General features: G+C 37.6%; 1 protein-coding gene across 2 annotated transcripts in view; it reads right to left on the bottom strand.

The window, feature by feature from the left end:
- Nucleotides 1-14,742, bottom strand: part of XRCC4 (X-ray repair cross complementing 4) — a 188,499-nt gene that overhangs the window by 153,544 nt on the left and 20,213 nt on the right. For both annotated transcript variants that reach the window (XM_054809592.1, XM_054809593.1), the window contains exon 3: nt 9,051-9,238. In XM_054809592.1, coding sequence (XP_054665567.1) covers nt 9,051-9,238 — 188 coding nt within the window. The remainder of the gene's footprint in view (nt 1-9,050; nt 9,239-14,742) is intronic.

Raw genomic sequence — 14,742 nt, 5'->3', positions numbered from 1 at the left:
TTCTGTGCCTTTCCAAGTAGAAAGGCAAATGCATCCTTTGGAGGTGCAAAAGCATTTATAAACAGAAACATAGGGGAGATTCTTGCTGTTCTTCAGGCTCTGACTGTTGTTCATTCTTACAAAGAATATGGGACTAGAGTCTTGTTGTGAAGTTTTAAAACCCACACATACTAATCTCTTTTCCAGAGCATCTACCATCCTCTATATTTTTCTTGGGAAACTAAGACTTGTCAATATGCCATGATTTAAAGACTTTCCTCCTAAAATGAAAGCATTTTTACTCAGCTGTACAAGTAAAAGTAAGCCTTGATGTCTACACAGAGATTTGAAATGCACAGCAGGTATGCCAAAAAGGGAAAATCTGAAGGAATTGAGAGGAAGACAAGGGAGACAATACAATAACATCAGGAGGGAGAAAGGACAACTGACAAATTTTCTCTTATAAATCAAATCAGTATCTGTTATTTTGCTATTTTAAGAACATTTTACAGCTATTTTAATATATTTAGACTGTCATTGCACTCATGAAATAACAAAATTGTGTCATTCACAATAGGTCTTAATGCAGTTAAACTACTATTTTGGTTCAATTGGATAGTTCCGGTGAAATCCACAAATCCTAACAAGTAGGGAGAAAATGGAGTAGTATTTATTCATTGCAGCCTTTGAGTCTTCCTTTTTCAACAATCTCTCATTTTTAAAGGTATATACAAATGGTATTTTAAATGTACAACCTCCAACACTTCTCCAAACCAAGAAAAATATTACGATCAAATAGCTAAACAAGGAAAATTGCATAACTTAATTCTCCAGGACTTTTGTCAAATATTGTACACATACTCGGGGGGGGGGGGGGGGGGGGGGGGGGGAGAGAAATTGTTTTTTTAAAGCACTTTTCTCACCTCCAGGCTACAGAGGTGACCCACTGCATTTAAAGTGTACCTACAAAACCTGAAGAGTTCATAGAAGTACATATCAGGTGAGATGGGGAAAATCATGTAGCACATAGAAGTCTGAGATTACACAAAAGATAACACTTTATGTGTTTATAATACAAAGCACATTAGTAAGCTATTTCTAAACCCAGCTTCTGAGAAGCGCATTCAAGTGTACGCTCTTAAATCCTGAAGTACATAGATATAAATGATACAGAAGAGTCATCGCCTTTAACTGACCTAAAAATTAATCATTTCATCCTTCTGTCTTTTCAGTTGAGCAGTTAGTCGAATTGCCTGGGAAACAATCTGAACTCTCAGTGACCTTTGTTATCCAAACAACATATCCTCGGTGGTTTGGAGCAAAGTAACTACTCAAACCTTGAACCAAGACAGTTTGGACAGCATAGAGAGCTCTAACAGTTCTACTTCACTAGTTCAGTATGCTGTGAAAAGTTTTGGTTAGCATGAATTTCTCCAACTATTTAACTTGTAGTAAACTCATAATGAACTCACAGAACTGACCATGAAAAAGCAGCCACAGGAAACGGAAAAGACAAATAATAGCATCTTTTCCATCAGATTAATTAGCAACAGTACTGTATCTAAGGTGGAATTTCTTAAGTTCCTATCCTCCCTATCTACAAATTTATGCAAAAGGCAAGAAAAAGAACAGAGCCTGTCACATTACTGTAAAAAAGAAGACTGCTAGCACTCAAATAATTGTTTATCAAAGGCTATTTAATCAATTTCATTGCTAGTACAAAAAAAAAAAATCTTGCCGGACTTCCATTATTTATTATATGTGGAGTGACTCGCTAAAGTACTTGGAAAGATTTACTTCCAAGTGGTCACCTACTTAGATCAAGCGTTAAATCACTGACTCTGTGATGGTGTTTGTTTAGGTGGCAGCCGTTTAGCTGGCCCAGCCTCAATGGCCCCTTACTGAGATCTCTGTGTGTGTGGCCCATTTTGCACTGCAGCTGGCTTGACATACAAGTCCCACTGTATACCAAAACCATTGTTATTTTAATGTGACTCTTAACGGTCTGCTTTGCCCTCACCACCGTAAAAAGCAGTTCACTGAACATCCTACGGCTAAGCCACCTGTCATAAGGAAGATAAATCACAAAACACAACAGAATTTTTAAAGCTGTAATTTTTTAGGCTTAGCTACATCAGGCTGAGATGCAGCTAGAACAAGTATTTACAAAACTCAGACAGCATTTTATCTTTTTTGATCACCGTTTCAAAAAGATAAGTAAAAAAGTACTAAAATCCTTATGGATTTCCCTTAAGTTAGATTATGATTCTTATTCTGATTCTTTTAAAATTCTATGCAACTATGACACTGAAAAATAAACACATTACGTAGATATCTCCTCTAAATCAGATATGAAATATTTGTGACTTGGGGAAGTTTTCTATCCATTCAAAAAAACCCAAAACCCAAACATAAGCACCTAAGTAGACTCATTTATTACATAATCTTACATATACATCATTATTATATATTAGACATTATAAACACTTTTAAAAGGATTTGGAGATAGGTGTTTGGTTTCATCCTAACAGAATAGTGCTGGAGTAGTTGCAAGCAATTACTTTTAAGAATCTAGCTCTGGTGGTAGACATCAGTTCACGGAAGGAACCTACCTGTTCATCAACTACGCAACAGGTGAATTAGATTGTAAATTGTAGGCTTCTGAATGACTGTTACACAGACACTGTAAATGACTCCCCTGATCCTTACTTATGCTGATGGTAAAAGCTATACAAAAAATTGTCAAAGGGATTTCACATTTGGATGCAGCCTGCCGCCTTACACTTCCCTAAGTTGTTGCAGGTCTCCTTGGCCTTCAAAACAGAGCTCTGGCTAACAAGTATAATTCCAGCCTTAATGAGCCAGTATAAAAGAGGGGGAAGTAATTTTGAGGAACCACAGATAAGTTTTTAATCTCTAAACGTATTTACTTCCATAAGTAAATAAGGGATAATTATTCTTCCCTATCAGCTAGGACAGGAAAACCAAACTAATCTTCAAGGGCTTGTTTGTAACCTTACCTCAATGAGGACATGTTTACAGTGCTGACTTCTATTGCTATAGTGGAGAATCATCTCGCAGTCTTACCACTGTCAAATGTTCCATCTAGACTACAAAAGACATAATGAACTTTGAACACCAACCTGTGGCACCTAAGGAGGGATGATAAACCTGATTTCATGAAGTAACATGCAAAAACTACATCCTCCACTCTACTGCTCTTCAACTTGCATGTGTCTGTCTGTAAATACAAATTCCTTAGCAAAGAAATATCATTCATTGCATCACAGACACAGATACAGTATTCTGGGCAGGCAAGCAGAGATTTACACGTTTTTGGGATGGAGAACACCTATTAAGTCATCTAATGTACTATACTGCCAATGCAGGATAGTCACTTACAGTGCATTTTCCTTTCCTTTGTCCAGTCAGTTTTTAAGTGACTGACGCAATGGGGCTGCTACCACTTCCTCTGGCAAACACTTCAGCAGTAAAACAAATTTCAATGTCAGAAAATATTTCTCAATAATATTCCTACATTTTCCTTTGCTTAACATCACTCTATTATTTTTATTTGCACTCCTACAGACCACCCAATACTGTTTTGGCACATAATTATATATTAGGGAAGCAGATCTTTAGCAAGCTGCTCCAAAGAAGCTAAAAATTATTTCAAGTACCACAGTTCAGCACAGTACAGTTACGGAAACAAAAGTTCAGTGTCTAACACATTTTATCATCATTAAGTGACTATTACCAGTTGCTAGTCGAAAATCACCTACAGATATTCTCTACCAGAAGACTGGAAAACAAATATACAAGCACATAATTAAAAAAAAACTCAGAAGGACAGACTATTGAAAACAGAGTATTTCAGACTATAGACATTACATGTCTATAAATTATATTATATATATACACAGATACAGTATTCCAACATCGGAATTACCAAGCTGAAAGTTATGCTCATCAAGAGAAAAATCAAGTGACACTGGTGACATAGCTAACTTTACTTCACATCAGTCAATAATGATTAAATTACTGATCTGTAACACTGTAAACACTGCTTTTCAAGGCTTAAAATTTTAAACACTAACTTCTGATCCACTACCATATGAAAGCTTTTGTTATTTATGACAAATTAAATCTGTTTACTAAGCTCCTTGTCTACATACAAAACATGCTAATCATGTACAGAATATGTTTCACATGTGCAGATATTTGCAAGAAACAAGGATCAACAGATACACTGAGATGGTGTATCTGTACACATGTAGCAGTATACTTCTCCCACATGGATGCGATATATAAAAAAATGAATTATAGTTTTTTTCTGCTTTCTCAGACACAATTTTTTTGTGAATTAAAGTAACAAAAATTAGTAAACACCATACTATTAATAACTACTGTGAATTATAAATGCATCAAGAATGTTATTTGAGATTATTCATTTAAACTATGGTATCTATGAAAAAAATTATTTTTCTTAACAAGGAGACAAAATAAGAAGCAACTTGTCTTACAAGCCACCAGAATTTACCACTGTGAATTCTTTAAGATGCTTTTAACATGCTCATTCCAGTTGGAGTTTACCCATCATGTACCTAAACCTCAGTCTTTTCAGCTAGCAACTATTTACAGACTGTATAACAAATATGTATACAGACTGTGACATACAGATATGTCCTGGGACCTTGTTTACAAATGATAACTCAATCTATGATGTATTCAGAAGAAAAAAGGCAAAGTATTTTGTAAAAAATTATGCTCTTCATTTCTGATAGGAATTAGTGGTTTATCCAGAGTGGATGGAGAACTATGGCAGAGCACTGTACTGGAAATTACTGGCTGAGATGGGTGTAGGTGACTGTTGATGATCAACATCATGTTGTAGGTTGGTTTCGTTAAAATGAATTAAAATAATCAAGTTTGTGTGTACAAGCATGCATATACCTCTAACAAAACGCATATTGATTTTCCAAGAGTACAAAATTTATTCTTAGGTAGTTGTGTAGTCATTGGCCGAAAAAGATTTGCAACAATAGATAGCTGTGTGAATTGATATGCATTTTATAGCTCACAAAGTATAACTGCATTTCAGAAGTCTGGGGTTTTTTTAACTAAAAATTGTTAACTGCGTTATTTAAGACTAAGCAAAACATTCATTATTCAAACACAACCAACCACATCTTCATGCATACTTTTCTGTAATATCTCCTTTTGTTATATATCAAATGATAAAAACATTGGTTTAAGAATAGTAAACTTCTAATTTTTCCTGATAATTTACTGGACTTTTCTCACAGTGGTGATTAATAATATAATCAGGTAGGAGAGAAGAAGTAGGGAACTTTTAAGCAGTATTCAGTGCATTACTGCCAAAATTGGAAATGATTGTTCCTTTTACTTTATGACCACATTTTTAAACAAAAACACGGACACTAACTATATCTCTCAGTTTGACTGCAGGTAGCACATCTAACAAAAGAAATGCAGTACAGTTTAACCAAAAGCTCCCCTTTTGCTACACGCATATCACCATCATTGTCCCGCTCCCCTTAGCCCTGCAATGTTCTTCCCAATACTAGGAAGGTTGTAATTTGTGTATATATACAGTTGCTGAAATATGAAAAGAGAAGGAGAAAATATTCATAACAACTAAACAAGAGAGTAAAGACAAATACCCAGTAAGAAAAATAAGTACTGATAAGAGATAAACACGGAATTTAAGTCACATTTAAGTTGCAGAGTTGTTTCTCTAGGCTTCCTCTGCGGTAAAAGTACATTTAGCTGAATCTCAGCCCTCTGAATGTACAGAGCCCAGGAAGATTAATTTCCTAATCTGACGGTGAAAGATATACATGATGAATACTTTCACAGAGAATGTGCAAGATGTTTGAAACATATTCTATTATACACCTGAAAGCTATTTGTAATTCTGACAGAGCCTTCGGCAATTTAATTTCTAGGCATTAGTTTAGTACAGGAGGAAAAAAGGTATATTTTCACCAAGAAATGACATCTTTTCTAAAATCACTCTTTTGACACCCAAAGCTAAAAGAATGCATAGCAATCAGGACACTTTCTATTCTCAGTTTCTTTGGCCAGATTTTTATTTTCCCAAATTGACATAAAGATGTTTTCACATGAATTAAATTTCTCGTAAGTCTTAATTGATGGAAACCTATGTTAGGTGGGTAGGTGGGCCCATATATATGAAGATATTTTCTCTTAATAAAAAAAAAAATAGTATTTCATCTGTCTGGTATTTAGAATATATTATGTGTGACAGACAAGAAAAACAGGATTCTTAAAATTACTGCTCTTATTTTCTAAGTAAAATTTGGTCCTAACCACATAATCCTGCTGCAATATAGTACGTTTGACCTGGACCCTTAGTGAACAGCATTCAGTCCTGTGTTGTCACAGGAAGCGTCAAGAAGGGAGCATAGAGCCCATAAGGCCTTAGGTAAATACACAGAAATACTGATAATGCAGATTGGAAGACTTACATCACCTACCTTTTGGCCCCTCAGCCAAACTGTGCTGAAATTTCCTACATTACACAAGGAAAAAGGCCTATAATGAAGTACTCTTAAGAAGCTGAACTTCATTCCACTGAATCTCTCTTTCTCCGCTTACTAAAATGAAGCCAAGATTCTAATTATAAGCACGTAAGTGAGCTGCTACTGATTAGGCAATATAAATGCCCTTCCCCCTTTAAAGTGAATTTTTCCTCATCTCGCCTAAGAGATACATATACATGAAATATACACATAATGTGACCAATACCTACACTGTGTTCTGTGCCTATTTCCAATTTAGAGGAAGAAAGTATTTCCACTCTCCACTTCCAACTGACACATCCCAGAGAAGTTAGTTTCTTTGTTTTGGTTTGTTTTTTTGTTACAAGTCAGATACCTTCGTCAGTTTCCTAGAAGGTAATGCCTGCCAAAATGAACCAAATGAGAAGCAAAGCATGTCCCAATGGTCTGAAATAGAAATCTTTTAAAACAAAGCAAGTAGGACAATACCTAGACACTTTGCTTCTGGACACAACTCTTTCCCCAGGACAAAAAAAAAAAAAAAAAAAAAAAAGATCTGGCCAAAGACATTCCTACTCTTCTCTATCTGCAATCTTGCCTCCATTCTATCCCCACAATTTTCTTCCCCTCAATAATGCCAGTGAAACTGATTGCAGGACTATGCCCTGAAGTGGATCAGTGCAATTGTGGATCAGTGCAATTTTAAATCAGTGCTTTTTAAATCCAAATTATTTCACTAATGTCGCTGAGTGGTCAGTCAGCCCAACTGCTATCCTAGCACAACTGAAGTTGTGACAGACCTTGGGAAAGGTGGATCATTAATTTTTAGAGGGGGGGGGGAAGAAAAAAAGAAAGAAAAAAAAAGAGTAGAAGCAAGGATGATTACCTTAAACTAGCCTCTTCCCCAGGAAAGCTTTAACACCAAATCACAAACTCAAATAGCCAAAAGCGTCTATAGGTACAGATTATACTGGTTTCTTTCTTGCTTTAAGAGGATCCTTTCCTTTGCAGCCAAGAAACCAACATGGAACCACATAGCAAGTTGTGACTTAATGCATTTCCAAGTACGAAACAATTTCAGCATTAGCTTCCAAAATATTTAAAGTAATAGAAGAGCTCATTTTAAAAGTATGTTTTAGCATGTGAAAATAATATTGCTTATATTTTAATATTTTTCCTCATTTAGGTGAGTACAGAGAGAGAAGAAAGAAGAAACAAGCAATGCAGAAATGCAGGGGCAGGGTGGGGGGGCTGGAATTTAAAAAGGAACCATACTTGCCAGGTTAGGAATAAAAAACAAATTACAGTTTATGAAATGTATCAGCTTAATACCAAACTGCAGCTGCAACATGTAGGCATACCCTGCTTAAAAAGAATATAACATAAATCATAGCATCATGGTTGGGCTGGAAGGGACCTCAAAGCCCATCTAGTTCCAACCCCCTGCCATGAGCAGGGACACCCTCCACTAGCCCAGGTTGCCCAAAGCCCCATCCAACCTGGCCTTGAACACTGCCAGGGAGCCAGGGGCAGCCACAGCTTCTCTGGGCAACCTGTGCCAGGGCCTCACCACCCTTACAGAGAATTTATTTCTAACATCTAATCTAAATCTACCCTCCTCTAGCTTAAGGTCGTTAGCCCTGGTCCTACCACTACACTAATCAAAAACTTAAGTATCGAAGTAATAGTCTTATTCAGTAGCGTTTAAGAAAATAACACATAAATAGTTCTATTGATACCAGATTTTGACAGGTAGCAACATGCTTGCTTCTAGTTTGGCTTGTGGTAGCGTTCACAACATTCATTCAATCTGAAATATGTATCTGTGCTGGTTTCAGCTGAGATAGTTAGCTTTCTTCACAGTAGCTAGTACAGGGCTCTGGTTTGGATTTGTGCTGGACACAGTGTTGATAACACCGGGATGTTTCTGTTCCTGCTGAGCAGTGCTCACACAGAGCCAAGGCCTTTTCTGCTCCTCACACCACCCCACCAGCGAGTGGGCTGGGGGTGCACAAGGAGTTGGGAGGGGACACAGCCGGGACAGCTGACCCCAGTGACCACAGGGATATTCCACACCATGTGACGTCATGCTCAGCATATAAAGAACTAGGGGAAGAAGAAGGAAGGGGGGAATATTCGGAGTAATAGCGTTTGTCTTCCCAAGTCACCCTTACGCATGATGGAGCCCTGCTTTCCTGGAGATGGCTGAACACCTGCCTGCCCATGGGCAGTGGTGAATGAATTCCGTGGTTTGTTTTGCTTGTGTGTGCGGCTTTTGCTTTACCTGTTAAACTGTCTTCATCTCAACCCACGAGTTTTCTCACTTTCACTCTTCCAATTCTCTCCCCCATCCCACCAGGGAGGAGTGAATGAGCAGCTGTGGGGGGCTGAGCTGCCAGGTGGGGTTAAACCACAACAGTATCACAGGTCTATTTGATTTTAAAGAACCTAATAAAATACAGAAATGTACCAAGAAGATCCTTCACATAGTTTAACAGTTAAATTTAAACATTTAACTATACTTACAGAGCCATCATTCAGATTTCTTTCATAGGAGAAGTGACACTCCATATTTTCTTCATCTCTTGAAATAGCAAAGTTATATTTGCCAGCTGATTCTTCTCCAGCTATCAATGCTTTCTTCAGTTCTTCGACATACTTTTCTCTATTCATTTCCATGTCAGCTGCCTCCCTAGAAATTTCAGCTTCAGACACTATCAGAAAGAAACACGTGAGAAATAAATACTCATACGTGTGTGAACATGTATATATATATATTTATATGTATATACAGACACACTCACACACCTTAAGGGACAGGCAAATATTAGACTATTCTTTCCTTGACACGTATCAGTGTGCCACACGCTAAAGGAAATGTAGAAGAATACTGTGTTTTTCATAAGATTTAAGTTCTGTCTCTTTTTTTTCTGTCTGGAAATGGCTTATTGCTAGCAGTCCACAATTCTATTTGCCTAAAGTTATTCTGAATAACACTAACCTTACAACAAAGAGTGGAATGTTTTAACTATGACTTATTGTGCCCTCCCAGTTGTCTTTGAAAGTGTGTAATCTAAACCCTGTAAGACAACAGATGCAACTGTCTCCTCACACATTCTTGATCCAGTTTTCCAAGACTGTAACTTAGAGCCTTAAAATAAAATAAATTGTCAATTTACAAATGAAGCTACACCTAGAGACTTGAGAATCCATGTTTTACCATTCACATTCAAGGACCACTACATGGGGGTGTGTCTCCAGTTTGCATTACGTCAGGTCTATGGAGAAAATTTTATTCCATTAATTTGAAGGTGAAGAATGGTTGAATACGGTACAGAACAGGCCAATAAGGATGTACCGTCATTAAGAACCTTTGCTGTCTGCAGCTGATCATTTATTTCTTTCTAAGTCTTCTTTTGGCTAACCCTCAAACTGAAATGGCAGCTTATCAAGACTCATCACCTTTCACTAGGAATAGCAAGAAACAGCTCTTTATTTCATTACCTGGGCCCTGGTTATTTTCCTTCCTTTTTATGTTATTCTACACACCTTTTTCCCCAGTACTTTTAGAAGTCAAATGTTAATCAGAATAATGATCTCAATGAGGAGTGTAGAGTTTCTTGCACAGACAAATATAAGCAAAGACTCTAAATTAAAGATAGGATGTGTCCAATATAATACAGGCTTTACTATGTAGCCTGTCAACACAGTATTTTAGATTGTTTACTTGATTAACAAAAGTGTTTCTTTTTCTTCTAGCCAATCTTCTGAGGAAGACTGCTCTAGATTGACATTTACCTCTGCTTGCTTTTAGACCTTGCTAGCATTTGCCCAGCATTTGCGAGCAAGATACACAAAAGGACATTAGTTTGTGACAGCCTGAAAAAAAAAAACATACAAAAAACCAAACCAAAAAACCCATAAAAGTACTCACATCAAAACGCAACTCAAAAAACCCAACAAAAATCCCCAAAACACATCCTTCACAGAACTGCAAGTGACTTAAAGTATCCTATTTAAAACCCCTATTAATAACTATATTTGTCTATACAAATGCCTTTGAAATTAGTTTCGTATTGAGACGTAAGACTGCACATGTATTGAAGTCATACTGATAGAAATAGAACAGTTTCAATCAAACATGAGCCTGCTCAAATTTCCTCATTTTTCTCCAGTCTTCTTCTTGACACAGTAGCTAACCTCATATTGCAAAGAAGGCATACTTATTAAATCAATCCATCATATAAGAATACAGCAAAGAGGTAAATGTATAATTATTTACTATGAATAGTTACATCCTCACACACTTAATTCTGCACTTTCAGTAATTTCAGCTTGTTTTCAAAGACTTAGAGTGGTTGAGGTTGGAAGGGACCTCTGGAGATTATCTAGTCCAACTCTACTGATCAAAGAAGGGTCAACTACAAAGGTTGCTCAGGAACATGTTTTGAATATCTCCAAGGACTGAGGCTCCCCATCCTCTCTGGGCAATTTGTTCTGGTGCTTGGTCACCTCTATGGTAAAAAGTTTTTTTCCTGTGTTTAAATGGAATTCCTTGTATTTCAGTCTGTGCCCATTGCGTGTGTCCTTTCACTGGACATCACTGAAAAAAGCCTGGGTGGATCTTCTTTACTCTGTCTCATCAGGTATGTATTAATACACATTGATAAAATCTCTCTGAGCCTTCTCTCCTCCAGACTGCACAGTCCCAGCTCTCTCAGCTTCTCCTAGCATGACAGATGCTCAAGTCCTTCAGCCACCTGCATGGACTGTCACTGGACTCAATTCCATAAGTTCATGCCCTTCTCATACTGGAGAGCCCACAACTGGACACCGCATTACAGGTCTCACCAGGGCTGAGCAGAGGGGCAGAATCACCTACACTGACCTGCTTGCAATACTCTTCCTAATGCAGCCCAGGAAGCTGTTGGCCTTCTTTGCCAGCAGGCCACATTGCTGGCCCATATTCAACTTCTTGTCCACCAGGACTTGTACATCAGTACCAACCTCCATGGTACAGGGCCACTAGTAAATGGCCTCCAGCTTAGACTTCATGCCACTGATCACAACCCTTTGAAATTTGCTTGAACTGGCTGAGCTCAATACATGTTACTGTTCATCTGTTCATTCATCTAGTCCATAATCTCCCAGTTTATCTATGAGGATGGTAGAGGACACAGTGTTGAAAGTCTTACTAGCTAAAGCTAAAATAAACATTCACTGCCCTCCTCTCATTCAGTAAGCTAGTAATTTCATCAGTAGGGTTGCTATCCTGCTTTTAACTCTGTTCCCTCCTCTCATGACCCTGAACTCCACCAACTGAACAGTCACTGCAGGCAAAGGCTGCCCCCAGCTTTGACTTACCCAACCAGCTCTTCCTTGTTCATAAGTACCAGCTTTTGAAGTTTTCCTCTCTACATATCTCAAAATATGGAAAACACATAGAATTTACTGATCTTAGACTCAGCTGACAGGGGGTTTGGGGTTTTTGTGCCTTTATTTTTTTTAATGACAGATCGCAATAATCAGGTCATCTGTTCACAAATACTGTTTGTGCACAGAAAACAGAAATACTACCTTGCTAATTACCTTAACTAATTACCATATGTCTGCAAAATCTGATAAGGCAGGTAAGTCACTAACACCCCACTCTACTACTCTGTTTATAAGAGACAGACGAACAGCTAGGTGAAAAAGGAGATGCAGGTAACAAGAGAGAGCATGCTAAGGTCACCACTGCAAGGAAACAAACAGTTGACACAAGGATAAACTGTCCCCTTCTGTGGAAAATCTGAGCCTGCAGAAATACTCAGGTAAAAGGATAAACTAGTGGGTCAGAGTCACATTAGTTATCCCCTACCACAAGGCATTTTTTTCTAGGCAGATTCAAATGTGTTAGGTCCTCCAAAAGCCAGAAAGCAAAGGGATGCAAGGGAACTGAACTGCTTTGGAGTTATGATAAGAGGAAAAAAAATATAATTAAGCTCAATATACATAAGCAAGTCAGTCTTTGTCACACTAAGATGTGAAATGTCAGGCCTATGGCAGTCTGAAGTCTGTCACAAAGTTCCTCATATTATTGTTAAGAGACAATGCTTAAAACTGAGTATTCTCTGCTAAAGAGAAGAGGTTTCTTTTAAAGGTACAAGAGGAAACCTGTCACGCTCATACTAGCTTAACATAAAGTAAAAGAGCAAGGCATAATACATAGCATTTTACCAGATCTGCAACAACACAAACATTCAGCAGATGTCAGAAACTGCAAAAATGTCATTATACATTAAAAATAATATTAGGAGTGCTGCGGAGTATGCATTAGAATAAACCAGAAATAAAAGTAACTTCATAATCAGTATTTCTAGATTGGAGAAGATGCTTCTGTCCTTACATTTTAAGCTGCATCATCTATATTGCAGAGAATGAAAATAAAGATGGAAGGGATTGGAATTAAAAAAAAAAAAGGTCAGGGAGAAGTGTGGCATATTACAACTGTATGTTCCTACAGATTTGTAAACTCAAGATGTGTGCTGTTCATAAAAACACATGTCCCGAAATGGAAATGGTATTCTGCTGTCTGTTACAGCAGATGTAATAGACAATTGTACATAAATGCTTTTGTATGCAGCCTAATACTGATGAGCTTTAGGGCACTGAAATACTATGGGACACCTAATAAACTAAAAATTCAAAACATTTGTATTTTAGTATCATAATCTGAAGAACATGTTACACTTTTCAAATTTGTTCCTACAACCCAACAGGAAAAATTTAAATAGAGCAAAAGTAAGCAGCAGCCCTCTTCACTAAATTGGGGTTTAAAAAAATCTTTATGAAAGGGAACACAGGACAGAGAGAGAGAAAGAAAAAAAATGGATAAAGGCATAACAGAATCCTTTTTTCACTGCATGGACATCACAACCATCTTTTTTCTCATGTGTAAAACCCTTTTGTAATACACAAAGAGAGAGGGGCCAAGACAGAGGGCCACGCACAGAGCCAGCTAGTACTTGTCCTACAAAGAGGACTTGGAGTGCAAAGCCACACTGTTTAGCTGCAATGCTGCATCACTGCCTCCTTCCCCGTGCGCCAGACGTTGGCAGCTGGCATACAGGGACATGAACAAGAGCAAAGCCAGCATGCAGCACTGCAAGCAACTGCTAAGTCAAAGTCAGTTGTGCATTAATCCTCATGCATTAAGACTGACAGGTATACATTTCAGAACAGGACTTGGTACTGTTACAAACAGTGCTGCAAAGCTGGAGGCTGTAAACTTACACTACCCACTGCACATGCTATCAGTTCTTCCCTACCTCACTGTAAGCCAAGTGCTCAACCCTCAGCCCCAACCTAACTGAACACATCTAAGCATCTTAGATGAAGTAGTAAAAGTATTTTCCAAGATTTTTAAAACTTTAAGCATGAAACAGATGTTATCAAAAAGGGTTAAGACTTTAACAATTGCCAGATGTATCTTGTTTTTTTTTTTTTAAACTGCAAGCAGCACTTTTAATGTTCGTATAAAGAATGACACAAGTGGAACTACTGTCAGGAAAAAATCTGAGCCTACCAGACAGTGAAGAATTGAGGCTACAGTGCTTGTCAACACTCATCTTGCAGAGCTAACAATACACTACAAACAGCAAGAACTGAGTGGGAAAGAAAGGCAAGAAATTTACCATCAAAGCATTTCTATTTTATTATAAGCTAGAGCCACCAATCATTTTTTCATTAGTTAGTTTATTTCTTGTACAGGACACTAGACACAGTTGAGAGAGAAAAGGCCACCAGTATGTCAGCAATCCCCTCAATGTCCCCCAACAGTACAGACAGAAGTGTGGAAGCCCTTGCAGTATGGGACAAAGAGAGGCAGAAAAAGTCAGTCAGAAATACTTGCAAAAATAAGTATTTGTCTAGAACAGTGATTTCACAACCAGGAAAATTAGATAAACTTTCAATGAAAATAAGAAAGCTAAAAAACCAAAGATACCAATATACTGTAATAGTGCACTGTGGTTTTTTTCTGCTGTGGTGTCTGTACATGCTGCACGTTCCTTTATCTTTCAAAACTCGCAGAACTGATCAATCTTTAGAGAAACATGATATGTACAAATCCATATATCTACAGTTCTTTAACCCAGTACCAAGTGAATACATTAGATCACATTGCATACTTGTGTGCTTCTCCTCCCCCCCAACATTTGACTTTTTTTCCTCCTTA

Source organism: Grus americana, chromosome Z, assembly GCF_028858705.1.
Source record: "Grus americana isolate bGruAme1 chromosome Z, bGruAme1.mat, whole genome shotgun sequence".
In the NCBI taxonomy this organism is placed as follows: domain Eukaryota; kingdom Metazoa; phylum Chordata; class Aves; order Gruiformes; family Gruidae; genus Grus; species Grus americana.
The sequence above is the reverse complement of the archived record's forward strand: the minus strand, read 5'-3'. Positions and strand labels throughout refer to the sequence as shown.